This window comes from Sturnus vulgaris, chromosome 16 (genome assembly GCF_052056855.1).
Source record: "Sturnus vulgaris isolate bStuVul1 chromosome 16, bStuVul1.hap1, whole genome shotgun sequence".
Lineage (NCBI taxonomy): Eukaryota > Metazoa > Chordata > Aves > Passeriformes > Sturnidae > Sturnus > Sturnus vulgaris.
Window position 1 is genome coordinate 2906395 of NC_142258.1, and position 23909 is coordinate 2930303.

At 52.6% G+C, this 23909-nt stretch overlaps 1 protein-coding gene across 3 annotated transcripts in view; it reads left to right on the forward strand.

The window, feature by feature from the left end:
* The window catches only part of MAP2K3 (mitogen-activated protein kinase kinase 3), a 28719-nt gene extending 5070 nt beyond the window's left edge, over positions 1–23649 (forward strand). For 2 of the 3 annotated variants that reach the window (XM_014870844.2, XM_014870829.2), the window contains exons 2-13: positions 11889–11921; positions 12298–12367; positions 14140–14188; positions 16682–16795; positions 17257–17376; positions 17537–17653; positions 17797–17848; positions 18643–18770; positions 19327–19404; positions 21187–21326; positions 22036–22081; positions 22451–23649. In XM_014870844.2, the coding sequence (XP_014726330.1) occupies positions 11889–11921; positions 12298–12367; positions 14140–14188; positions 16682–16795; positions 17257–17376; positions 17537–17653; positions 17797–17848; positions 18643–18770; positions 19327–19404; positions 21187–21326; positions 22036–22081; positions 22451–22534 (1031 nt within the window). In that variant the 3' untranslated portion in view covers positions 22535–23649. Of the gene's footprint in view, positions 1–7044; positions 7392–11888; positions 11922–12297; positions 12368–14139; positions 14189–16681; positions 16796–17256; positions 17377–17536; positions 17654–17796; positions 17849–18642; positions 18771–19326; positions 19405–21186; positions 21327–22035; positions 22082–22450 lie in introns of those variants that run through there. The other variant, XM_014870837.2, reaches the window with a different exon arrangement.
* The last annotated feature ends 260 nt before the right edge of the window (positions 23650–23909 follow it).

The window sequence follows — 23909 nt, forward strand, 5'->3', positions numbered from 1 at the left end:
TGCCAGCATCTCTTTGGTGGTGCCAAGAGCCACGTCCTCCCTTAGCATCCACGGGTGATAGGTGTGCATGGGACTAGTGGTGCAGGACAGAGGGACAGGAGGGGAAGACGTGGTCCTGTAGGGCCTGGCAGGTGACAGTCATGTGTCTGACAGATCACACACACGCAGGGCTGGTTACGTGGATGGGCTGGGGGTGGTTTAGGGGAGGATGACGGGGTTATCTAGGGTGTGTCAGCTTGTCTGGGCTTGCAGGCCAGTTAGAAACTGCTTTGTGGTGTGTGTGTGTGTATGAATTCCCTCCTAGCTGGGGTCTCGTGGGGATGGCTGACGCAGCAGCCTGGCTGTGCTGCAGGGCTTGGCTGCAGTGGATGTCTTCACTGGGGTGTGTTAAGAGCAGCTCGGAGATGGCAGCATCCTGACCCTGCTGGCTGGAGGGTGTTTGGCACAGCTGGAGCAGATGTTCCCTCTTGCTGCACTCATCCCTCCCTGCAGGACACTGTTTCCTGTTGATGGTGGTGAAGGGCAAACATGCTGCACGATGGAGGAGTTGATATAAAAACCTTAAATTTAAACTCCTTTACCATGTGAAATCACACACTTGTATTTAACTACACGCCCGTGATTTTAACTTCATCACTCAAATTTAGAAGCCTTCTCCAAAGCCTCAGGTCAAAAGCAGTGTTCTCCAGGAGGTCAGTGCCAGAAAACACAGAAAACTCAAAACCCCCAGGTTTCTGGGATCCAACAGAGGTTTTTTTTGCTATAGCATGAAGATCTTGGTTTACTTGGTGTGGGAGTGGGAAAGTTGAGGCTTGAGAGGGAGATGAGGAAGCAGCAAAGTGTGCAGCCCTTGGGATGGCCCCTCTGAATCAGCCCCGAGCGTTCCAGGCATGGCTGCAGGGCTGTGTTGTGCTGCAGACACGAGGATGTCTTTGCAGCTTGTCACTAAAATGACGTGGCTCCTGTGCTGAGGGCCAGATGTGCTCATGGTCAGGGCTTTTGAGGAAAGCTGCTCTGCATAGTTCAGAATCCCCTGCTGCTCTGCACCGCTTGGTTTCTGTCCTGACGTGCTGCCAAGTTGCACCCTGGCCAAAGCTGAGATGATCTCGTGCTGATACGTGGCTTTGGCTGCTCTTTGTCATCTTCCAAGCACCTCTGAAAGGTGCTCAGGGGGTAGGTGACAGACCCAGCCCCACGTGCCTGTTTGTAAAACCCCCAGAAAATCCCTGCTGGCACGGGCAGGGCAGTGTGAGACAGCTTTGTGTGTGTGTGCACGTGTGCTCAGCTGACTTCTGAGGTTTCCCTGATCTCCCAATCCTCACCTGTTTCACCCGTGGTGCTGACTGCCACCCCTGTGATGATTAGGGAAAAAAAAAAAAAAAAAGATATAATTGTGCAGAAAGAGGGATGAAGGTGCTGGTGTGGGTGATGCTGCTGGAAGACCAGCCTGGACCTGACCAACCCCTGTGCCAAACTCTGTCTGTCTCTCTTTGGCAGCACCACCTGTTTTCTTTAAATCTGGAGGCAGCTCCACACTGCTTTAAGGCTGTTAAAACGAGGGATGTGGGGGGTGTTTTAGATGATGTTCCTGTACAGCTCCCTGTGTTCACTCTCTGTTAGCATCTACAGCCTGTTTCCCTCAGGTTTTTGGTTGATCCCTGCAATTATTTGGCTGTGAGCATCATCCTTGAGCATCAGGCAAGCAGCCAGGACTAGTGTTGTCCTCAAAGCTAGGATACCTGCAGGGCTGTGCTGTGCTGGGGTTGCCTCTTGTGCTGTGCAGATGCTGCTTTCTTACCCAAGAGCAGCTTTTTGCAGGTATTAATTACACCTGTCCCTGCCTGGTTTCTTGAGGGGTGGTGAGAGGGCTGGAGGAGGCGCCTCCAGAAATAACCAAGCAGAAATTGTGGGTGAATTTCTAATTCTTATCAGCCTTGTGTGTGCTAAGGTGCTTGAAAACCACTCAGCTTTTCCTCCAGCATCTCCCCTGTAGGTGTGATTTCTTTGTGTATATTCCAGGTGGCTGTAAGAGTTTCCCCTTAATTTTGGATGCACAAAAGATTTTGTGTTGGGTAACTGCGGGTTTCCCCATGGGGCTTTACAGCCTCAGCTCAGTGAGGGAAGCCGTGTGTAAGAATCCCAGGGTGTGTTTCCCTTGATCTCAGACAGGTTTGATGTTTCACACATCTCTTTCCAGCTCCTCTCCACACGTCACCCTGCAGAGACACTCTGCTCCTTTCCCCAAAACACGGACGTGAGGCTCGCTCTTCTGGGAGAAAGGGGTTTCTTAAAAACTGATTTTTCTCTTACTCAAATGGAAATGGTTCCTGGAAGCCCTGAATGTGCCCCAAGCAGCTGCAGGCTGAGCTGCACTGAGTCACTGCGAGCTCTTGAGCTGGGATGTGAGCCGGATGCGTCGGGACCAGCCCAGCTGGGGAGACCTCTGCCTTCCTGGGATGGAGAGGCAGCTCTTTAATCTGCCTTTACCAGGAAAAACCTGCAACTCTCCCTTCCCTGAACGCTGGAAAAAGTGCAGTGTGACAGGTGGATATGAGAGAGTTGACAGAAGGAGGGGAAAGAAGATCAATCCCACCCAGATTGCTGTGCCCTTCCTGCCAGGGCCACGTGGGACCACGGTGGCAAAAACACCACTGGGCTGTGGGCACGTTTCCTGTGCTTTTCCTCATCGTGAATCAAAGCTTCCCTGGTGGGCAAATCCACCAGAAAATAAATGTTTTCCACACACAGACTTGGTACAGCCTGTGGAGAGGAGACAGTGCAGGGTGATGCTGGGCAGTGTGCTGCTGGTCCAGCCTTTAATTGGGGGCCATTTTTTAAGCTTTGCAGCAGGGAGCAAAGAAATGTTCACAGGTGATTTCTCATGGACCAGCTGGACATGGGATTTATTTTGGGAGTGTGGGTGTAGTCTGTCTTCTGGGGCAGAGGAACAGTGATGGGAGGGAGAGCAGGAGGTGCATGGTGTGGTTAATGCCAGGAAAAGAGGCTGCAGGCCCAGAGAGGCTGAGCTCTCTCTTTTTATATTTGTGTGTCCTGCCTGGTTCCTTGTAGCATAGAAAGGATGGAACTGAATATGCACCAAAAAGAGCAAAAATTTGGCGTGGGACAGCAGGAAATGTAGAGAATTGTACTGCAGCTCTTGCTTGCTGCTTTCTGGAAGCTGCTGGAACAGCACCTTGCTCCAAAGGAAATAATCCAAGATTTTCTCGGCTCCTGCACCCCAGAGATGGTGCTGGCTCAGTGCTGGGGTCAGAAGTTTCCTCTGAAGGAGCACAGGCTTTGTCCACCCGAGCTGTGGTGGCACCCTGGGAGTGGGGAAGCATTCCAGGTCCTTGGGGAATAATGTCACTGTGAGCCCTCTGAGCAGCTGCTTGGCCTGTTCCCAGTGCAGATGCTGCTCTTGAAAGTCCTGCCTGAAGCCTGTGGGCCAGGAAAGCACCTGGGTCAGTCTCTTGTTTCTGCCCCTCTCCCAGAGCAGGCAGCTGTGAACGTAATGGGGTTTTTTTTTCCCCCTCCATAAATTCCATTTTCATAGCAGGTGCCTGCTCTCTTACATCATTTGCAGAGATGACATCACTCTATCCTAGCCCAAAGCAAATTAGAGGGAGGATGGTAAAAATGTTTTCCAATTAAAAAAAAAAAAAAAAATAAGCAGAGAGGGGAAGACTTTTGCTCTCTTGATAAGTTTACAAGGACACCTGGAAATACTTGAGTGATGCCAGTTTGGATAGAAAAAGTGTCTATTGATGCTGGAGTTGAGTTACTGCTGACAAAGTCAAACTATTCCCTTTCCCACTGTGCCTCCTGTCAAGCTGATCTATTCCAAGGACAGCTTGAGTTTTCTCTCCCATCAGGAATCTGTCACTAGCCAGTCACATCAACTCCAAGCAGATTTTATTTTTTCATGGCTTAGCCTATGGAGTGAGAAATCAAAGGAAGGAGTGATGCTGGTACCTGCTGGCAAGGAAATGGGCACAGGTGATGATGCTTCTGTCTCTTCCTTTTCTTCTCGTGTTGTTTTTGGGGTTTTTTGTTTTTTTCTTCTAGTGTGTTTCTTTGCTTTTCTCTAAGCATTGTCTCCTTTGCCTTTCCCTGACAATCCCAGGGCATCGGGGCTGGGATTACTTCCAAACCTTTGTCTCATGACAGAGGTGAGCTTTGAAGAGGTGCAGCCTCAGCCACTGCTTTTTTTGGGGGAAAATGCAGCTGGAGCAAAGGATGCAGAGGAGGTGGTGTCCATCCCAGAGGATGCTCTGCCTGCACCCCTGCTCCAAATGGGTGCCCTGTGACTGTCACCACCTTTGCACAGGGTTTTTGCACGAGCTCTGCTGCAAAGCACCACAACTCTGGGCACGTACATGGCATGTCCTGTAATGTCACTGTGTGAGTGTCAGCCAGACAGGGATTTTCAGCTTCCTGAGGGGAGCCTGGCCTCTGCTCATGTGTGAGCTCCGAGTGGAGCCCGTGTGTTCCATTGTCACGGGGCTGGGCCAGAGCAGGCTGACACATGGGGACAAAATCAAACATTTTTTCCAGCCCTCGAGGTTGTGCAGGTAACCTAAAAATACAGCTGGAATGTGGCTGGGCGGTGACATCCTCCCGGGGCTGTGCTGGTGTTATCTGGCCCCTGCACGGAGCCCGGGTGTGGCTGGGAGCCCCAGAGGTGGCCGTGCCACTGCCTCTGGCTGTCAGACACTGTGGCTGAAGTGTCCATCCCCAAATTCCTCGCTGGGCACCGAGAGGTCACATCCTTCTCTCTTGTAGTCTCATCCAGAGCTGGTGGCACTGTGGGTGTGACATCCTGCTCTGCTCCAGTCCTCTGTGGTGCAATGATTGATTGTCCCCAACCATGGAGGATCTCATGCCCCATCCGAGGGGATGAGAAAGATAACACTGTTCCCTTTCCAACTGGATCCAGTTCAAAGGATTTATTTCAAAACAGAGTTTCCAGCCTGTGTGTCCCGTGCATGGTTCAGGCACGTGGGGCTTTCCTGTGGGATGGGTGCAGTGTGTGTGGAAAGGTGAGTGCATCCCAAATTGGGGCAGTGGTTTCCTCTCAGATCAGGGAAGCTGCTGCCATTCCTGGAGAGATGTGGGGGCATCAGGCAGTGTGGTGCTGGGATGGGGCAGCCATCTGGTCAGAGGGAATGAAATATTCCATGAAAATCACACAGTCCCTGTGGTTAGACAGCAGCTATTCTTACAGGACAGGTGGAGCCATTCATTTTGTGGTCTATCCCAAACATGCCTATAAAAAGCTCCTTTCCAACCCCAAATGGGACACTTCTGCTGCTCATGGCAAAGCTGCTCGTCCCCTTCTCCACTCCCTGGCTGTGATGGTGACCCAGCCTTAACTGCAGTGGCCTCGGGAGGGGCTGTGTGTCCACAGGGGAAGGGTGGGGAGAGGGGCCCAGAGTTGGCAGGGCACTCTTTGAGCTCATTGCTGTTTTTGAGGGTGTGCTCTTCCCCTTATTCAGGCCAGCCCCCTGGCAGGAGGCTGCTGGGAGGGATGGGAGCCATCCTTGTCCCTGGCTCTGCCCTGGCAAACCCAACCCTGCCTGAATTCTCCCCAGGGTTTGCTCTCCCAGCACCCCTCACCTGTTATGGGGTGACATCCCTCGTGGGAAGGCTTTGTTAACACCACTGAAACACCTGATGCTTTTGTTCCCCTGGGATTACCTGTGCCCAATAAAGGATTGGATAATTAATGACAAACGGCCTGGCTATTCCTACTGCACCAGCAATCCTTTGAAAGAGTTCCCAATCATGAGACTTGAAAGAATGGTTGGGTTTATTTTTGTTTCTACTATTTTTTTTCCTTGTTTGTTTATTTTTAAAGATGCTTTTGAGATGTCAGGAAGCTCCACTTTACACCACCCCTGGTCCTCAGGCGCTGAAACCCAACGGGTTTAATTCAAAGGAAATCTTGTTTCCATCCCACTTGCTGGGTTAGGGACTTTCTGCTCCAAAGCAGCTCTAACTCTGTGGGTTTCTGTAACAATTCTTGGAGTGTCTGTGTCTGGGTGAGAGGGAATTAGCTGTTAATAGAGTTAGTGATGGGAGGGCAGCACAGCTCTGCTCTCCCCAGGAGTGCTGGTGGCTCTCAGTGCCATCTGCAAGAGCGGCTCCTGCGTCAGCATCCTTTATGTGCTGATGATCTGTGCCTGAAACTATACTCTGGGAGTGGAAATGAGCCTGAGAAAATACCTTCCGCAGTCCTTCTGGGGCTTACATAAACACTATTTAAAATTAGAGCCACTCATTATGTTGGTATGTGCGTTTACCTTGACCTCTGACTTTTCAGCCTGCAAATGTGCCTGGTCCAGCACAGCCCGGACTCGGGAGAGAGCTCAGGAGCAAAAGCACTGGTAGATTTTCTATAATTAGTTTCAGGTAAAGAATCTGGTACAGTATCTCCCCTCCAGGCTGACAGGGAAATCGAAAACAAAACTGCAGCCTGTCAGAGCTGAGCCTGGCTTTGATCAGGAACATCAGCCTTGGCTTCTGCTGGAGTGGCTTTGAGGGAAAGGGGAAGAGCAGCAATACTTGGCCATGGCTTTTCTTGCACGTGCTTGCAGAGAAATGAATACTTTTATTTTCCCACTCTCCCTTGCTATTTCCCAGCCAAGTGCATGCAGCAATTTATATTTTGCTACCAGAGATGCCATCTCGGCTGTCGCCCTGGAATAGCCGCTGAGCTCCGCGCTGGCATTGTCGTGGAGCAATATTTCTACTATTTGTTGTGGTAATAGTTGTTAGCAGCGGAGCAATTACCGTGTCACCTGCAGCGGCACGGCGAGACGTGACCCCTTTCCATCCGGAGGGGCCATAAGCAGCAGATGCTGGGGGTTATCCCGGGTCGCTGCCGGGGTGGCCAGGCTGGTTGGGAGCGGTGGGGTTTGTGTCCCGCCGGGATGCGCTGTGGCCATCCAGCGCTCCGGCAGCTCCCGGAGCTGGAGCTGGCTCCCCACCAGTTTCCTGTTGACGTCACCTGCTATTTCTCCGCTGCACTTTTTACAACTGTTGAGCTTTCAAGGGTAATCGGAGCCAAGCTCGGCAGCTGCCGATGAGGGAACGCGGCTCTACCTTCCCCAATTCCCTCCTCTCGCCTTCGCTGCTGCTCCCAGCCTTGGGGACCCTTTGGGGACACCCGCCCGGGAGGGCTCTGTGAAGTGCGGGCGCTTCGGGCCATGCATTCCCACTAAAAAAAAAAAAAAAGAATCATCGGCTCTTGCAAGAAGTGCCGTGCGCTGGATCCTGCGGGAATTTTTTTTTTTCCCCCTCCCTCCTCCAGCCCGCCCCCATCCCTCTCTCTTCTGCCAGGCGTGCCGGCGCTGCTCTTCATTTCTGGGAAACCATGGACAAGAAGCAAGGTAGATGTTGCAATTTCCACAACACGTGGTGGGGGCGAGCAAAGGGCTGTTTTTTGGTGCTAAAAGGGGCTGTGTAACTTTTTGGGGTCAATCCACGCGGTTTTGTTACTGCTGGCTGGGGCAGGGGGTCGGTCTTTGCAGCTGGGGATTTATTTTTAAAGCGCTGGAAAAAGTTGCATGTTTCGTGGGGTTAAAACCCTGGCGTCTTAATTGCAAAAAAAAAAAAAAGAAAAAGAATCAAATCTAGCATGTCTGAAGGAAAATATGCAGAGGGTAAAGCTGGCTTCTGGCTCCGGTTGGAGTCGCATTCCTGGGACGCAGGGTTTTCCAGCAGCTCTTTGTGGCTGTCCCCTGCCTGTTGCATGGGAAGGAAAGGTGGGTGCCCAGCAGTCGGGAGCTCTGATTCAGCACAGCCCGAGACGCTGTTTTGGGGCTGCAAGGGGCTTTTTGTGCAGCGTGGTTTTTTCCTGCTGCTCGCTGGTAGTTTTGCAGAAGTGAGGAGCCCCTGTGCAGCGGGACCTCGGCGGGCTGATGTGATGAGTGATGGCTCTCGGCAGGTTCAGAGCCCTTTTTCCACTTCCACAGAGAGCTTTTTCCACTCCCAACAGTGGAAAACAGCACAAAGTGTGCCTGTGAGGAGCTGGCTCTTATGACCAAGCACCCAAATTCCCCTCTCTGCTCTGCACCCTGCCTCAATTTATTTCCTTTTCTTTCCTTCTTTTTTATTTTTTGCTTTTGTTTTTCCTTGATGCTTTTTTGTTCCAGTTCTTTCTTTGCAGCAGGGCTGGGATCCACCCTCCAGCCTTCTGCCCTATCCATGGCAATTGACTCTCCTCCTTGGATCGAGGAGAACCGGGATGCATCCCAAACATTTCCCCCAGCACTAACAAAGCAGCTCAGCTCTCCCTTGCCCAGCACTTCACCTGGGGCTGCAACCAGAGCCCCGGGCAGGCAGTGGTGAGGTTTAATTTCAAAGGTCGACTCAGGCAAATAGTTTTATTTGCAGTTCTTTAGATTGTCCTGTTCATTTCTCTCCGCCCACGCCAGCGGAGTGGGAAAGAAAAACCTCCCGTGGAGAGGTGCAGCCTAATAGGGCTGAAGTCGGTGGTGGCAAAAATGAGAATTCTGGTGTTGAATTAGGCAGTTCCAGGAAATGTCTGGCGGTTCTTAACTAGTGGTGGTTATAGCATGAGAAAAAATCTTGTTGGGCTTTTTTTATTTTTTTTTTCTTTAGGAGGAAATGGTTCCTTTCTTAGCATAAAGGATGCAGTTACGTGCCTGCAGCATCACGTGGGTTGCAATTTCATCCGCACCAGGAACTTCTGTCAGCTAATTTTCCCCTGCCCTGGGTGCAGGGCACTGTGCTGTGTGTGTCTGTGGCTGGCAGCCCTTTCCTGTGCCAGGAATGGTGCCTTGCCATCCTGTGGGTTTGGGGCTGGCAGCAGAGCCCTGCAGCTTGCAGGGATAACCAGGATGTGTCCCCACATTGCCTTGTCCTTCTGCTGCCTTTTGGCCTTTGCAGAGGGATCTCTTGAGGGGGACTTGTTGCAGACACCCCTCCTGTAAGAGCCCAGTTACCTGGGAAACTGGAGTTTCCAGGATTTTCAGGTGACATAAGCAGTTGTGCACATTCTAGCAGTTCCTCCTGCAGCGACCCTCCCGGGATCCCAAATGTGGGAGGGATTGTGCTGAGTCTCAAGTGTAGGAGAGACAGTGCCAGGGACTCTCCAGTGGGAAGGAGCTGACAGCAGCTGCCTGCGGGGGCTGGAGGCAAAAGCTGCCCTGCCTGCCACTGCAGGGCTTGAATTGCAGGGTCATGTCATGCCCATCCCACTGCCTTTCTGCTTCTCTCTTTTTTTTTCCCCTTTTTTTTAATTCCCTTCCCTGGTTTTTCCTGCACTCTCATTCCCCAAGGAGGACATGGACTCTCCTTGGGGAGAGGCACTGGTGCCACAAGCAGTGGGAGAAGCTTGCAGCCAGGAGTATGTCTGGAAATCTCGTGTCAAATTTTAGGAGAGCTGTAACAAATGAATCCGACCTCTGCCTCAGCTCCCTGGCTGCAGGGGCTGCATCCTGGGGGATTTTATTCCTGCAGGCATGGGCTGAGCTGGGTTTTCTGCCCTTTGTAGGTGGCCCGGGCACAGCCTGGGAGTGGTGGTATTAAACCTCCAGTTTAATCGGTGCTTTTTGGGGCTAAGCAGGACAGGCTGGGAAGGGGATGGTTGCTGACTCCAACTCTGAGAAGTCAAGGGTGGTAGTTTGGGAGTACAGGGAAGTGTGCAGGGTGCCTGTGACAGCAGAGTTCATGGCCAGTGCACATCTAAAAGCTCTCCTGTACAGAGCAGGGGTTGGAACAGGGAATCTCCGTGTCCCTTGCTGCCCTGATTATCCCATGCTGCAAATCCTGCCTGCAAGCTTGGGCTCCACTGGACAAGGCACTCTTTGACTCCCAACCCTGCACTGGGTGCTCCCAGCTCCCTCCAGCCTAGTCCTGCAGCCAGAAGGGCTCAGGCCATCCTGCAGGAGCCTGGCCTGGGTGCCCATGGACTCTGCTGCTGCCCTGTGAGTCACGGCTGCGGTGCCAGGGGAGCTGCTGGTGGCACAGAAGGCGCTTTGTGCTGGCTCTGCAGGGTTACTATGGCAATTGGGGAGAGGGAGAGCAAACAGATGGAGCAGAATCCCAGCCAGCACGGGGGGATTTCGTGTAGAGGTCTGGCTGGTAACTGCTGCGTGTGGAGCAGAGACCAGCCCGAGTTTGAGAGCAGGTCCTGGGGGTGAAGCACTCGGCACGGAGCTAAATCCATCCCCTGGGATGGGATGGTGCCCACAGCAAGGTCCCCTTGAGTGCAGAAGGACTCAGGGGACCTCAGTTCCTAGATTCTGTTCTTGGCCTCCCACGCTGAGTAATGCGAGGCTGGGAGTGGGAAGGGGAGGCATTTCTGAACCCACAGACAACATCTTTGCTTTGGCTTCATTTTGCATTTGATGCTGTCGTTACTCAACTGGGTATTTTGCAGAGTGCCAGCAGTGGGTGTGTGGGGCTGTTCATAGAACCCCTTCCAGCCCTGCTGGGTGGGTGATGGGGAAGGGAAACCCTGCAGGCTCACAGATTAGAACTTGTGATTGCTCTGACATGGTTCAGGTGGTTTCCATCCAAGCAGGATCAGTTTGGGGTGGAGTTAGCTCATTGACTGTTTTCACTGAGCTGGAAGTTCACATCATGGAAACTGTGCTGGTCTTGGAGCTTATGGCTCAGCTGTGATGCAGGAAAAGTGGCAGATAAGGTGAGGGTGTGGACTGATCAGTGCTGAGCAGGGAGGGATGCTGCTGGTCCTGCAGTTTGGACCTTTGCAGTAAGTTGCAGACCAGCTTTAATCCACAGCCTCAGTGAGGTCTGCATTTGGGGAAGGACAAGGCAGGAGAAGTGAGTCCCGAGCACCTGTTTTGTCTTGGAGCTGGCAGTGCTGGGGACATGTTGGGCTTGTTCTCCCTTCTGTCCTGCTGCAGCTGCAGGAGCTCTCTCACAGTGCTGCCTCTCCTGCTGAAATCCCAGCTCCTCGCTCTCCCCTCCCTTCCCTGGCAGCCTTTGGAATGCTGGACTTTGTCCACACTCCTGCTCCCAGCAGCCAGGCAGGTAGGAGCTGTTCTGAAAGGCTGTCCAAGGCCACGCTGAGCTGTCTGCTCCCAGCCCCATGCCTGCAGCACACCTTGATATTCCTGCTTTCTAATGGATCTTCCAGCTCTGTGCAGCCACAGCACCTTGAGCTGCAAAGTGCAGCTGCCCCCTTGTCTCTGCTGGGGGAATCAGGACCTCGATGCTCTCAGCTGCTGCACTCTGAGCTCCTTGGGGTCAGTTTATTTTCCCAGGGAGCTGGGATGGAATTTTCACCTGCAGGTTTCTGGCCTGTCCTGGCCCTGTCTGAGCCCCGTTTCTCTCTGCAGCAGTGGGTGTTGTTATCTCAGGGCTGTTTGGAGTTGGGAGGAAGGGGACTAGAGCATCTTCCTGCCAGTCACTCCTGGTGCCTTGTCCTGGTGCCTCAGCCTGTGCAAGCCTGGACTTGTGAGGGGTTCACTGCTGGCTGACAGTCAGCTTTTTTTTGTCTGTTTATTTCCCTGTTTTCCATTTGTTGTGAGTGGGGTGTCCCCTCTCCTGCTGGGACTAACCCCTTCCTTTTGCTGGATGTCTCATTTCATTCCCTCCATGCCAGATCCAGCTCTGGCTCTTCCCAGGAAGGCCAGGCTGGGGCTGGGGCTATGGGGTCAAGCAGCCTCTGGACAGGGAACATTTTTTGGGAGCCCTGCACATCGCTAATGGCGTGGGGACCTCTTGTGGCTGGAGAAACGAGGATGGGGCCAGGCTTGGCTGTGCTCCCAAAGCCCAGCTGCCTCCCTCTCCTGGAGCTCTCCTGGGTCCATGAGCCACGAGGGGTACAGGGCTGCTCTCTGCTTTGGCTGGAGCATGAAGGCTGAGCTGATGTCTCATTTTTGCTCTTTCAGATTCCAAAGGATCTTTGGAGCCACACAAACCAGGTAAGTGCCCAGCAGAAATTGCAGCTTTCACTCCAGAAAGAGTTTAAATCCCAAAGAGAGGGGACTGTTAATGGCCATGTAGGGTAAAGAGCACTTTTGGGTGTACAATGCTCGGCTAAAAGACCTGGAAAATGGTCTGTTAGTGCACCCCTGGCTATTTCTACACAGCAATGTTCAGCAGTGTCATTGAGACCCACTTGTGCTCTGGCTCTTGCCTGAAATTTTGAGCAAGTGGTCACTGTGACCTTCGTGGCATTTTGCTGACCATGGTGAGGGGTCCAAGCCCTGCATTCCCTGCCTAGTGGCTGCTGGGAAGAGGGTGCTTGAAGGAAAAAAGCAGAAATTCATTTGCTCACGTGTGCATCTTCTCTTCCAGTGAAAGGCAAGAAGAAAAGGGATCTGAGGATAACATGTGTCCCCATCAAACCACCCATTGCCAACACAACGTAAGTATCTCTGCTGCTTAAAGATGCTCCCCAGAGCTGGATTTGGCACTTCCTTGAGAAGAATGGCCTGTGAAGACTTCCCAAAATCAGCATAGTTATTCTTTTCTCTTAAGCTGTGGCTCGTGGGTGATGAGAAGGAATTGCACATGTGTGTGCAGACACGTGCACAGCGTGTGTCCCTCTGGGAGGTGCCTGTTTGGTAGGAAATGTCCTAAAGGCAAAGACTCAGAATCCTCCGGGGAGCTCTCCTCACTCTTTCTGCCATGGCTCTGCCAGTGCCAAAGGGCAAAGGTGTGGTAGAGAGAGTGAATCTGCCTGAGGGAAGAAGAGGGAAGAATTTTAGGGCAGGGGAAGAGAAGAGATGATGGTAGCTGGGCCACGAAAGAAGCCAGACGCACAAAAGTTGGGGAATGTTTTACATGGCCTGAGTATCAGGTTTGGTTTGAGTTGTTTGCTGCTCCTTACCCTGCTAAAAGGAGGACACAGACATCTTACACTGCTGTGCTGTTTGGTGTCGGGGCCAGTGCCCAGCAATATCTCAGGGCACTGGAATTTCTCCCTGCCCTGTTTGCTTCGAGCTGCTGATGCTTGTTATGCCATGGGGGAGAGCCCAGGGTAGCAGTGCTTGGTTTGACAAAGAGCAGACGGATGAAATTCCACTTCCATGGTGCTCTTCCAAAACACTTCGGGCTGCATCGCCATTGCTGAGCCTTGTTTGCTCCAGAAACCTGTTCTAGAGAACTCTCCCAGCTCCAGGAGTGCAGTGAAGTCCCCAAAAGAGAAATATCACTGCTGAAAAGGAGAAAAGGAGAGGCAGGGGAGCTCCCCCATTGATGCAGTGCAACCTCAAACAGCCCTGCCCTGTGTGTGACAGCCACCTCCTTCCCCCACGGGCACATTTGTCTCTGCTCCTGCCAGAGTTTGAATTTCCCCTGGAGAAGGCCTCATGCTGGAGTCTTCAGGGCTTTGCATGCCCAGAGGCTGGTGCAAGCTGTCCACAGCTCCTTTTCTCCCTGCTTTTCAAGCTGCAGTGCAAATATTTGCGCAGTGCAAGGCTTTTGCTCAGAGCCCAAAGTACTTCCTTGAAGCTGGAGGCTGCTCTGATGGGAATTGAGACTAAACCAGTTGTGCAATCTCTGCTCTTAGAAACTCCCAGAGGATGGGGAGAGCCCAGAAGTGAAGCACAAGAGGCAGAACACTCATGGTGGCTCTAAAAGTACCGTGCTGCCCAGAATGGGAAGTGGGCAGCAATAAGGAAAAAAACCATAAAGGACAACTTTCACCTGCCTGGTGTTGTGCAAAGGGTGACACTAAAGTGCTCTGCCTGCCTGGAGCAGGCAGCAGAGTGTACACAAATGACTCACAGGGGAGGAATTACCTGTTGTTCCCTCGCGTGCGTTTCGGGCTACGTGGCTGTGCTGTTACAACACCTGCCTGTCAAAACATGACAGCTGAGCTGCTCTGCCACAGAAACGTCTCATCTCAGCTCCTCAGGCTCCTCTCCCGAGCAGGAATGGTTTCACAGCCTGGTGGTTTGGTGCATGTCTCACCTGGCTGACTCCCCGGGGTTCTCACTGTGCCTCCTGGCTGTGGGGTGAGGTGTTACTGGCACGATTCAAAGCATTTGTGGGTGTTTGGAGGGGGCTGGTTGGAACCTGCAACGAGACATGGGGGGGGAAAGCAGCAGCTGAAAGTGCTCAAAGGAATGTGAAACCTGGCTGTGGCCAAGAGGGTGAATGAAGCTGAGCTTTCTCCTGACTCTTTTCTTGCAGGCCCCCGAGGAACTTGGACTCCAGGACGTTCATTACCATTGGAGATAAAGTACGTGTCGATGGGGTTTCTTTTTTTGCTTGCTTCCAGTTTGGTTTTCCCTGGGCATGGAGAGCTCTGTGGATTGTGCCTTGCAGCCTGTCAGATCAGGAGTGCAGCCTCATGGGGTACAGCTTTTAATCTAAACCATTCTAGGATGATCCAACCCATCTGTCCTAAATGAGGGTGGCCTCACCAAGCTCTGAGACTGCCCCAAAGTCCCTTTATCCTGCCTACCCACAGATCTGTGTTGCTACTTGAGGCTCAGGAGAAGCTGGGCACAAAGCTTCTCTCTGGTTCTCCAAAGTCTTTCCTGGTGACCTGATGAAAAACACTGCTAGAAATAGCCACTGTCTCTCCTTTATTTTGTTCTCTTGTTATGAGCTCTCTTGGGGCTGCAGAAGCTGTTTGCAAATGAGCTAAAAATACCCTGCATTGGATCAGCCCTATATCTAGACCCTACCAGGCTGGGAGGTGACTTGGCTGATGGGATCTGGGTCCCTTGGCCTCAGTGCAAGGATTAGGGTTGAGGAGAGGAAGCTTTGGCTGGGTCCGGGGAGCAATCCTGCTGCCTGTGCTGTGTTCCAGCCTGGTGTTGGGTGTAGCAAGAAGTCTGGGATAGATGCTGTCTGTGACAGCCTGGGCACTGTGTGTGCAAGGGGATAGTGCTGCAGCTTAGGGAAAACTCTCTAGAGTCACTTCCTTGCCTGCTCCAGTGTTTGCAGGAAGGGTCTGGTCTGGGTATTTTGGAGTGACGTGGAGGAGAAGAGGACTTGGGCAGGAGTCCAGCTTCAGGAGTGGAGGTGGGTGGTGACCTCTGGTCCGTGGGATCTGCACAGGCCGTGCCCTGCATCCCATTGTCCTGGGAGGGAAGCACCAGCTCTGTGGGTGCATCCATCACCTCTTGTTGCTGGGCAGGGCAGTGCTGGTTCCTGGATCGTGCTGGGAACAGCCAGCTTCTGGGGAAGCCTCGGGGCAAATGCCAGGAAAGGAAAAACACAATAAGCTGGAACAACTGCAGAACACATGTCTGAAAAGCACCACCAGATCCTTCCTGGAGGCCCCTGTGAGCCTGCAGTGCTCCTCTGCCAGCTGCCCGTGGTGGGAGGTCAGCCCTGTCCCCTCAGCCCTGCTCTGATCTGAAATGAGGATTTCAGGATCCACGTCCTGCCCAGGAAAGGGCCGGCACCTTCCTGTGCTGGGCAGAGCATAGCTCAGTGCTGAGCTCAGGCACAGCCCTCCCTCATTCCCTGCCTGCCACATCTGGCTGGAATCAGCAGCCACATCTGGCTGGGACCAACAAGGGCTGGCAGGAAGGTCCAGCAGACCTGATGGCTGCTGCCTGAGCTGTGGCCAGTGCTGAGGGGCCAGTGCTGGCCAGGGGCCTGGCAGCCACATCTCCCAGCCTGGCTCCTCCACTGCAGAGGCCGTTTCCTCTCTCCCTGCTCAGGGCGTGGCTCCGTATCCGGAGCTGTGCTCGTTTCCCACCCTCACTGCCTTTGTGGCCACTGGGGCACTTTGGCATCCTGGTATTATTTTCATTCCCTGAGACCGGAGGAGAACTGGAGGCTGGATAAAGCCTGGCTAAAAGGAGGCCTGTGACTTATTAGGAGTGATGAATGCAGTGTCCAAAAATAGCCCATGTCTCACTGGGTTCGTGCCCTGCCCAGCAGAGCAGCAATTACAGGGGAACGTGTCTTTAGGGAAACTTGGTTGTGGGTTGTGCAGGAGCTCGCTGGCTCCCTGCTGTGTCAGCCACTCGCTGGGCTGAGCACTGGCCGTGTTTTTTTCCCAGTTTGAAGCAGCACTTAGCTAGTTGTTTTCTTAGAGTTAACTCAGGTTTTACCTTGCTGGCAGCTTTTTGGTGGTAGGAGAAAGTATTGAGGGTGGGTAAAACCTGTTTGAACTCACTGATAATTAGAAATGGAGTTGCTGTGTGCTCTGTCTAGGAGAGGCTTTGCACATGTTATTAGATGTTACAGATGTTATAGAATGTACACGTTATTAGGTGTTATTAGACACCCACAGGTGTATTTGTGACTGATGCTTTTTGGGATGTGGGAAGAAGTCAGGGATCCCTGGCTGCACACAGGGGTTTGGAGCTGTGGTGGAGGTTCCTGACTGCTGCCCATGTTGGCACAGGAGCTGTCAAAATCCTACAAATAGTTCAGCAACTACAGAAATACCCTTGTGTGGGTAATCCCCTGCAGGCAGAGAGGCACCAACCTTTGGTGCCCTTTCTAGTGGCAACGTTCCCTGGGCTTAAAGGATGAAAGTCCTGATCTCCAGCTGCAGAGGGGGAATTAAATGAACCCTGGTGAGTGTGGGGTGAGAGGGTTTGGGCTGTGATTCAACAGAGCCAAAAATACCCCATCTTCCCAAAGCGTGGTGCCTCTGGAGTGCTGTAGCTACCATTGTTCGAAATGCTCTGCACGAGCGAGCTGGAAATGTTGCTGATGATCAGTGTGCTTGTCCCTGATGTCATTTTGTCCTCTCTCCCTGAAGAACTTTGAGGTGGAAGCTGATGACCTGGTGGCCATTTCGGAGCTGGGCCGTGGTGCCTACGGCGTGGTGGAGAAGGTCCGGCACGCACAGAGCGGCACCATCATGGCTGTGAAGGTGAGGGAGGACACCTGAGGGGGACTGGGAGCAGCAGGGGCAGCTCCAAGGGAGCAGAGGAACTGCTGAGCTCACTGGTTGTGGCAAAATGGGGACAGGCTTATCTGGGTTTGGCAGCCCGTGGTGCTCCTGGTGTGGTTTGGCCAGTGAAGGGTCTGTGCTGATCCTGGCACAGAGGGGTTGATAACAGGTTTGGGAATGCAGGATTGGTGCCTGCAGTGCAAGGCTGGGATGTCAGAGTGCCTGTCCAGGCTGCTGGCCTGGCCCTGCATCCTCTGCAGAGCGTGCCAAGGGTTTGGCATTCGTTAAGATTCTGTCTGGCAGAGGCAATTTGGGTGTGTCCTCCTGGCTGCAAAATAAGGATAAAACACCCTGGCTTCAGAACTGCAGGTCCTGAGTCAGGCTGGGGGATGATGGTGTTACCTCACCCACACCAAACCCTTCTTTCATATTTGTCTCAGAGGATTCGAGCCACTGTGAACACTCAGGAGCAGAAGAGGTTGTTGATGGACCTGGACATCTCCATGAGGACAGTTGACTGCTTCTACACAGTCACCTTCTATGGAGCCCTCTTCCGTGAGGTACTGACCTGCTGGCTGCCTGGGGCCACCTGGGGCTGTGGGATGGCACTGGAGGCACCAAACTGTCCCCAAACACCCCCCCTGTGTTCTTCAGCCCAGCTCTTTACCTCCCTTGGATTTCCAGGGAATTCCCTCTCAGCTGCTTTTTCTCCATCTGCAGGGTGATGTGTGGATCTGCATGGAACTCATGGACACCTCCCTAGATAAATTCTACAAGAAAGTACTGGAGAAGAAGAAAACCATCCCTGAAGACATTTTGGGGAAAATGGCTGTGTCTGTGAGTAGCTCTTGGGTTCTTTGATGGGTTTGTTCATGCCCTGAGCCTGCTGGAGGGCTCTCCTGAGGCCTGTGGTGTGTTTGCAGTGAGAGGCTGCTGCTGTGTGTGACTGATGGGTGCTTTTTCACTCTGTTTGTCCCCAGATTGTACGAGCTCTGGAGCACCTGCACAGTAAACTGTCTGTAATCCATAGAGGTAAATGCTGGATGGGGTTAGTGGAGTGTGGCTGGAGATCCAACCTTGAAATAAGCTAGGGGAGGATTCCTTTCCTGGTGTGCTGTGTCACTTTGGGATGCCTAAAGTGGAATCTGCTGATGCTTAGGGCTGTGGTGAACAGATCTAGATGCTTGTTCCTGAGATGCTTCCCTTTTTGCAGGATGTTCTCTTCCTCCTTTCCATATGAAGGGTTGAATGTAACAACAGAATTCCTCACTACCTGTATTTTATGAGCATCTCTGTCCCTCTTGGAGTACAGAACTGCCTTGAAGGCAGCTCTTGGAGATAAAATGCCCATATCCTCCTGGCTGGGTAGTTTTAGCAAAGTGAGGGCTGAAGGAGGCCTTACAAAATCGCAGATGGGAATTGTAACATGCAGGTCCTGCTCTCCAGTCCTGGTGAAGTCCCTTGTGCAGTTGTGGACAGATCAGGATGTGCATGAGACAAACTGTCATGAAGATTTGGTAGAGCTGTGCTTTTAGGACTGTGCTGGGCACATAAATCTCTCCTAAGGAGCTGGGGATAAACTCCTCATTTTATTTCAACCTTTTGACCTGCCTGGTTGGAGAGGGGACTTTTGTCTCTGAAGGACATGGTTGTAGTTTTACCTGTGAATGATTTTTACTGCAATAAGACTGGTGGGGTTTTGTCTCCCTCCCCTTGTGTTGGGGCCTGCCTGGTCCCTCCCAGGCCTGCAGGGAATTGCCTGTTTTGTCTCAGACTCTTCCACACCCCTGCAAATGCCCAATTTGCCCTCTTGCATTTCCTCTTAGACGTGAAACCTTCCAACGTGCTGATCAACAAGGAGGGACACGTGAAGATGTGTGACTTTGGGATCAGTGGTTACTTGGTGGACTCTGTTGCCAAGACCATGGATGCTGGCTGCAAACCCTACATGGCTGTAAGTGCAACCCTGTGCAGCCCCAGCCCTGACTGTAAGAGGCTGCTGCTTAGAAATCAGCCTGTTCCACCTCCACCCTGAGATAAAAGCCACTCAAGAGTGCTCTGGCCTCCCTGACTCAGCAGAGCCTCCCTTTAAGCCCAGCTCTGTTAATCCCACAGTGACTCTCCCTCTGCCCCTTCCATTTGCAGAAGGATACAAAACTGGCTGGTGCTGGTTGTGGCAGTGCTCACTGCTCTTTGTTGCATAGAAAGTACTGAGGTTTTTCTTGGCATGATTGTTTAGTTTCACCCTCAAGTCAAGATGAATTTCCTTTTGCTGTCTGTGGGATCCATGTGGGAAGTGTATGCTCCTGAGGCAGGGATCATGCAATCTCACTCTCCTGCAAAGAGGGAGAGCTGATGTGAGTTGTGTGGAGCAAGATGTGGCTTTCATCAGAGCTAGATTTAACCTCAGAGCCAGGGAAATCCACCCAGCCTGGCTTTTGGAGCCAGAGATTTGCTCTGTGTGGTTTGGGAAAGCAGGAGTGGTAACATCTCCCATTTTGCTTTTACAGCCAGAAAGAATAAACCCAGAGCTGAACCAGAAGGGCTACAACGTGAAGTCGGATGTCTGGAGCCTTGGGATCACAATGGTAACACCAAGGGCTGGGATCTGTGTCTGCAGCCCTGGGGCTGGGGTGGGGTTTGGGCAGGTGGGGCTGTCCCCTGCTCTGAGCAGTGTGGGTGGGTGCCCATCAAGCAGGGCTCAGTTTGAGCCTGGCAGCTCAGGGCACTGTGGATTAATGACCACATTAATGGGAATTCAGGCTCCCAGCAGACAATATCAGGATGACAATGAGTATCCACTCTGAGCATCCAAGAGTCTGGTTTTTAATTGCTCTGCACTTCCCTGCCTGCTGGCTGAGGGGAGGTCAGTGGGGCAGGGCTCAGCCTTCCTGCTTCACCCCCCCCGTGTCAGCAGAGCCTTGCAGGGGATTCCAGTCCTGCTGCAGTGAGAGCTGCTGTGTGTGGTTTGCAGCAAATCCTGCCTGTGGGGTTAGCTCAGAGCAGCCAACAGGAAGGGGAAATGCTTTCAGTTCCAAAATTGCAGCTGCTTGGGATGGTTTATCTGCCTCCTGCAAAAAACATCTTGAAGAAAGGAGCTGAGATCCTCTGGCGCCAGCAAAGGAAATCCCAGCTGTTGGCTCCAAGGGATGCTGCCTGAGAAAACAGCTCCTGCTTTCCAGGAGACTCTCTTTCTCTCAGGGTAGATTATCTTCAGGAATTTTTCCTGTGCCCTCTTAGCTGTGGCTTTTGTTTTAGGGACTGCATCCAGTGTTTGTGCATGCTGTATCCTGGCAGATACTCCCTTTTCTCCAGTGTGGTCTCATGCACAGTGCCAAACCCAAGCCCCTGTCCCTGGTGTCCCCATGCCAGTGCAGAGCTGGTCTGGCTGACTGGAAATGTCATCAGCTCTGAGCTGCAGGAAGCTGTGGGATGGGAGACTCTGAGTGATGGAATATCCAAACCTTTCCAAAGCTGGGAGGGAGAGAGAGGACCTTGCTGAAAGCTGGCCAGCCTGCAGCTGAATGGAGCCCCAGAATGTTTGGTTCCCTCTCGTGTCTTTCTCCTGGGCTGGCTTCCTTTTTGTTTTATTTTCTTTATGAAGGGGGTGGATTGATTTCAGAGCAGACAGTTTGTGGGCTGTTGAGTTGCAGGGCTATTCCAGACCTTCCTGGGCTGGTGGCTTCATTCAGTTTTGCAGCAGCAGGAGCTGAATTCCCCTGACCTGAGCCAGAGGCAGGGAGGAACCCTGGGCTCTGTCCCAGTCTGTCCTTTCAGGTTTGTTATTCCTCCCATCCCATCACACCCTACCAGGCAGGTCTCAAGGTTCTGTTGCCCATTTTGAGACAGAAACTGATCCTTGGAATGAGGAGTCTGCCCAAGAGCTGTGACAGAGTTTTTCCTGCTTGAATGAGGGATGGAGCAGAGGTGACTTGTAGGAAGAACCCAGTAATTGAGGTGGTTTTGGCAAAATGACGTTGTAGCACTTAGTTTTTCTTGGGTTTGTGGATTTTTTGTGTGTTTACCTCATGCAGTGCCAGCCCTAGGCCCAGAGGCTGCCTTAGGGCCAGCAGAGCACTTTGGAAGCCAGTGCAGAAACTCTGTGCTGTTATTATTATCTTTTAAAATAATCCCATTTTACATATCTTTTGTGACTTCCTGTAAATGCATTAATATGCTGAACCAGCCTCAAAAGGAAGTATTTTTGGCCTCTGGCTCTTTTAAAAAAAAAAAAAAAAAAAAAAAAAGTGGTGTGACCCAAATTGAAAATGGTTTGTAAGGAAAGAGGGTTTTCCTTTGAATCTGAGCTGGCTGAGCATCGTGGGGTTGTGCTGGGTGTGTGTGTCACGTTGCCCTGCCTCCATCCCCAGATTGAGCTGGCCATCCTGCGCTTCCCATACGAGTCCTGGGGGACGCCCTTCCAGCAGCTCAAGCAGGTGGTGGAGGAGCCCTCGCCCCAGCTGCCGCCTGAACGCTTCTCCAAGGAGTTCGTGGACTTCACAGCACAGTGGTGAGGCTCCAGCAGGGACTGCTGGCTCTCCCAGCCTGGCTGAGGAGGAGCCCTGGTCTGTAGGGGCTGGCTTTGCTGTCCTTTGGGAGCCCATTTCTCCCCTCCTCGCTGTACCTGGTGCTCAGCGTGGCAGGAAGCGCTGCCCAAACTGGTTTTGTTCTCAGCTTGACTCACCCAGACTGGCTGGAAGGTGCAGAGGTTTCTCTTCCCCTTTTCCTGTCACTGCTGCTGAAATGCTGGTGTTTTCTGGCAAAGTGGCAGCAAAACCAGAACCAAGCCCTGGCAGCCTCTGGGTGAAAGCTGCCTTGTGGTTTTGTGGGAAGCTGCTCCCCCCAGGGTGTCCCCTGCTCCCTGGGTGCTGCCTGGAGCTGCCAGGCAAAGGCAAGCTCACCCTGCAGGTGCTGGGAAACCATAACCTCTCCTTCTCAGTTGTTCTGGTCTCTGTGGTGCAGACTGCAGAGCTGCTTGGCTTGTGCTTTTTGTGGCAAAACACTGAGTTGTCCTTCCCCAGTCACCTGCCTGGCTGCTTTGCTGATGCTTCAAACCTGCTCAGCCAAGGGGGGAGAGGGATGGGTGCAGCCCAGGGGAAGCATTTCATGTTGGGTGAGAAGGGGAGATCCCCTATGACAGACCACATACAGCAAAACAAAAAGATGCTACAGCCTTTCTCTCTCTTTTTTTTTTTTTTTTTTTTTTTTTTCCCTTCCAGCTTAAGGAAGAACCCAGCTGAGCGAATGAACTATTTAGAACTTATGGTAAGTTCTGCTGGTCTTTATTCCTGATTTTGAAACTCAAATCAGTGGTCCAGCAGGGAAATGGGAGAACACATGGGTGATTTTTCAGGCACAGTGTGTTCATTTCATGGGTGTTAAGGTCAGGGTTTCCAGGTGTTTTCTCCCTCTGTCCTATCTGCTCTTGGAGAGTTTAGACCTCGAAGGATGCTAGTACAGCTAGGTGGGGTGTCCCACTGGGGCTGAACCTAGGGAAATTCATCTTTTAGCTGAAGAATGGTGTCCATGGGAGTCTGGGGAGGAGGTTGGAGTCCACCTCCAGCTGCGTGACATCCCCCGGGGTCTGTGCTTGGCTTTGGTGTCATCTGACGTTTTCTTTGATCTCCTTGGCAGGAACATCCTTTCTTTACCTTGCACGACACCAAAGAGACTGACATGGCCTCCTTTGTGACAGAGATCCTCGGGGAAGACTCCTAACTCCCAGCCCCCAGCTTCCTGCAGTCCCTCCATCCCAGCTTCCCCGCAGGACAGCGAGCGAGGACTCGAGTTCACGGTGGTTTGCACAAATCACAAATCATCACAAATCGCACCTCCCCGGCCCGGGGGCATCTCTGGCCCCATCCAGAAATCTCTTTTCTCTTTGCCCTGAGAAAAAAATCCTCCAGGAGGAGCCTTTTGAAGCCAACATCTTCCCAGCCAAGCCAAGGACTCTGGAGGTTCCAGGAGAGGAGCAGTGCCTGAGCAGGCAGAGGGTGCCAGAGGCCACCTCCCCTCCCCAGCACCCAGTGCACAGCACAGGGGGTTGTGTTTCCTTGCTGCCAGGGGAAGACAGAGAGAACCAGTGCTGCTGGTTCTTCTCCCACTCCTCTCCTGCCTGCCCAAAGCCCCTTCCCTGGAGTCTGGCCTCACTCGCCTTCCCTCTGTGCCTGGCTCTCTGTCCCCAGGAGCCCACACAGCTTTAGGGGCTTGTGGGGCTCCCTGGGCTGCTGCTCACATCAGAAGTTGTTTTAATGCCTGGCTCGACACCTCAAGGACCTTTTGAGGCAGCACCAGCTCGGGCATCCCCCTCCCTCAGTCAATGCTGCTCCCTTGAGGGGGGAACAAAGGGGGAAAGGCATTTTTCCACGAGCCCACTGTGACACAAGCTGCAGCCCACGCTGTGCCCATGCCTGCCCATGAGACTTCATCCCTTCCCTCGTGGGCACGAGGTGATGGAGAGACAGCAGATCCCCAGTGCTGCCTCTCCTCCTTCCAGCCCTGGGCTGGGAGGACAAATCCCTGCTCCAGGCATCGCCTTCCACAGCCCTGGCTGCCTCCACCATCCCTGGCTCCCTGAGAAGACGCTGCTCCCTCTGCTTTCCAACCTGGAGCTGATGTCAGACCCTGCACTGTGACACCCGCTCCTTCCAGAGGCTGAACTCGTGTCCCAAACTGTCCCCACCCCTGTGGGTGCCAGCGAGAGCCAAACCCCAGTGACTGGCCCGGGGCTGCCAGCAGTTGTACATTTGATGTCTATATATAATGGACTTTGTAACGTGTTTCCTAGGTTTGATCTAACTCGCTATAAATTAAAGCCCTTCTGTGTGGGAGGAGGGAGGAGCAGTTCCTTCTCTGCTGACAAATCCACTGTGAAAACCTGATGTGTTTCCCCACGCTCCCAGCCTGAGGAGCCAGGGGAGCAGGAGGGGTTTCTGGCTTCTACTGTACATGATCACAGATAAACGCACCGGCTGTGGATTTTGGTTTTGGGTTTTTTTGGTTTTTTGGTTTTTTTTTTAAATAATTGAGTTTTTCCGAAGGATTTTTTTTTCTTTTCTAATATATATTTGTGTGTGTGTATGTGTGCTCTATA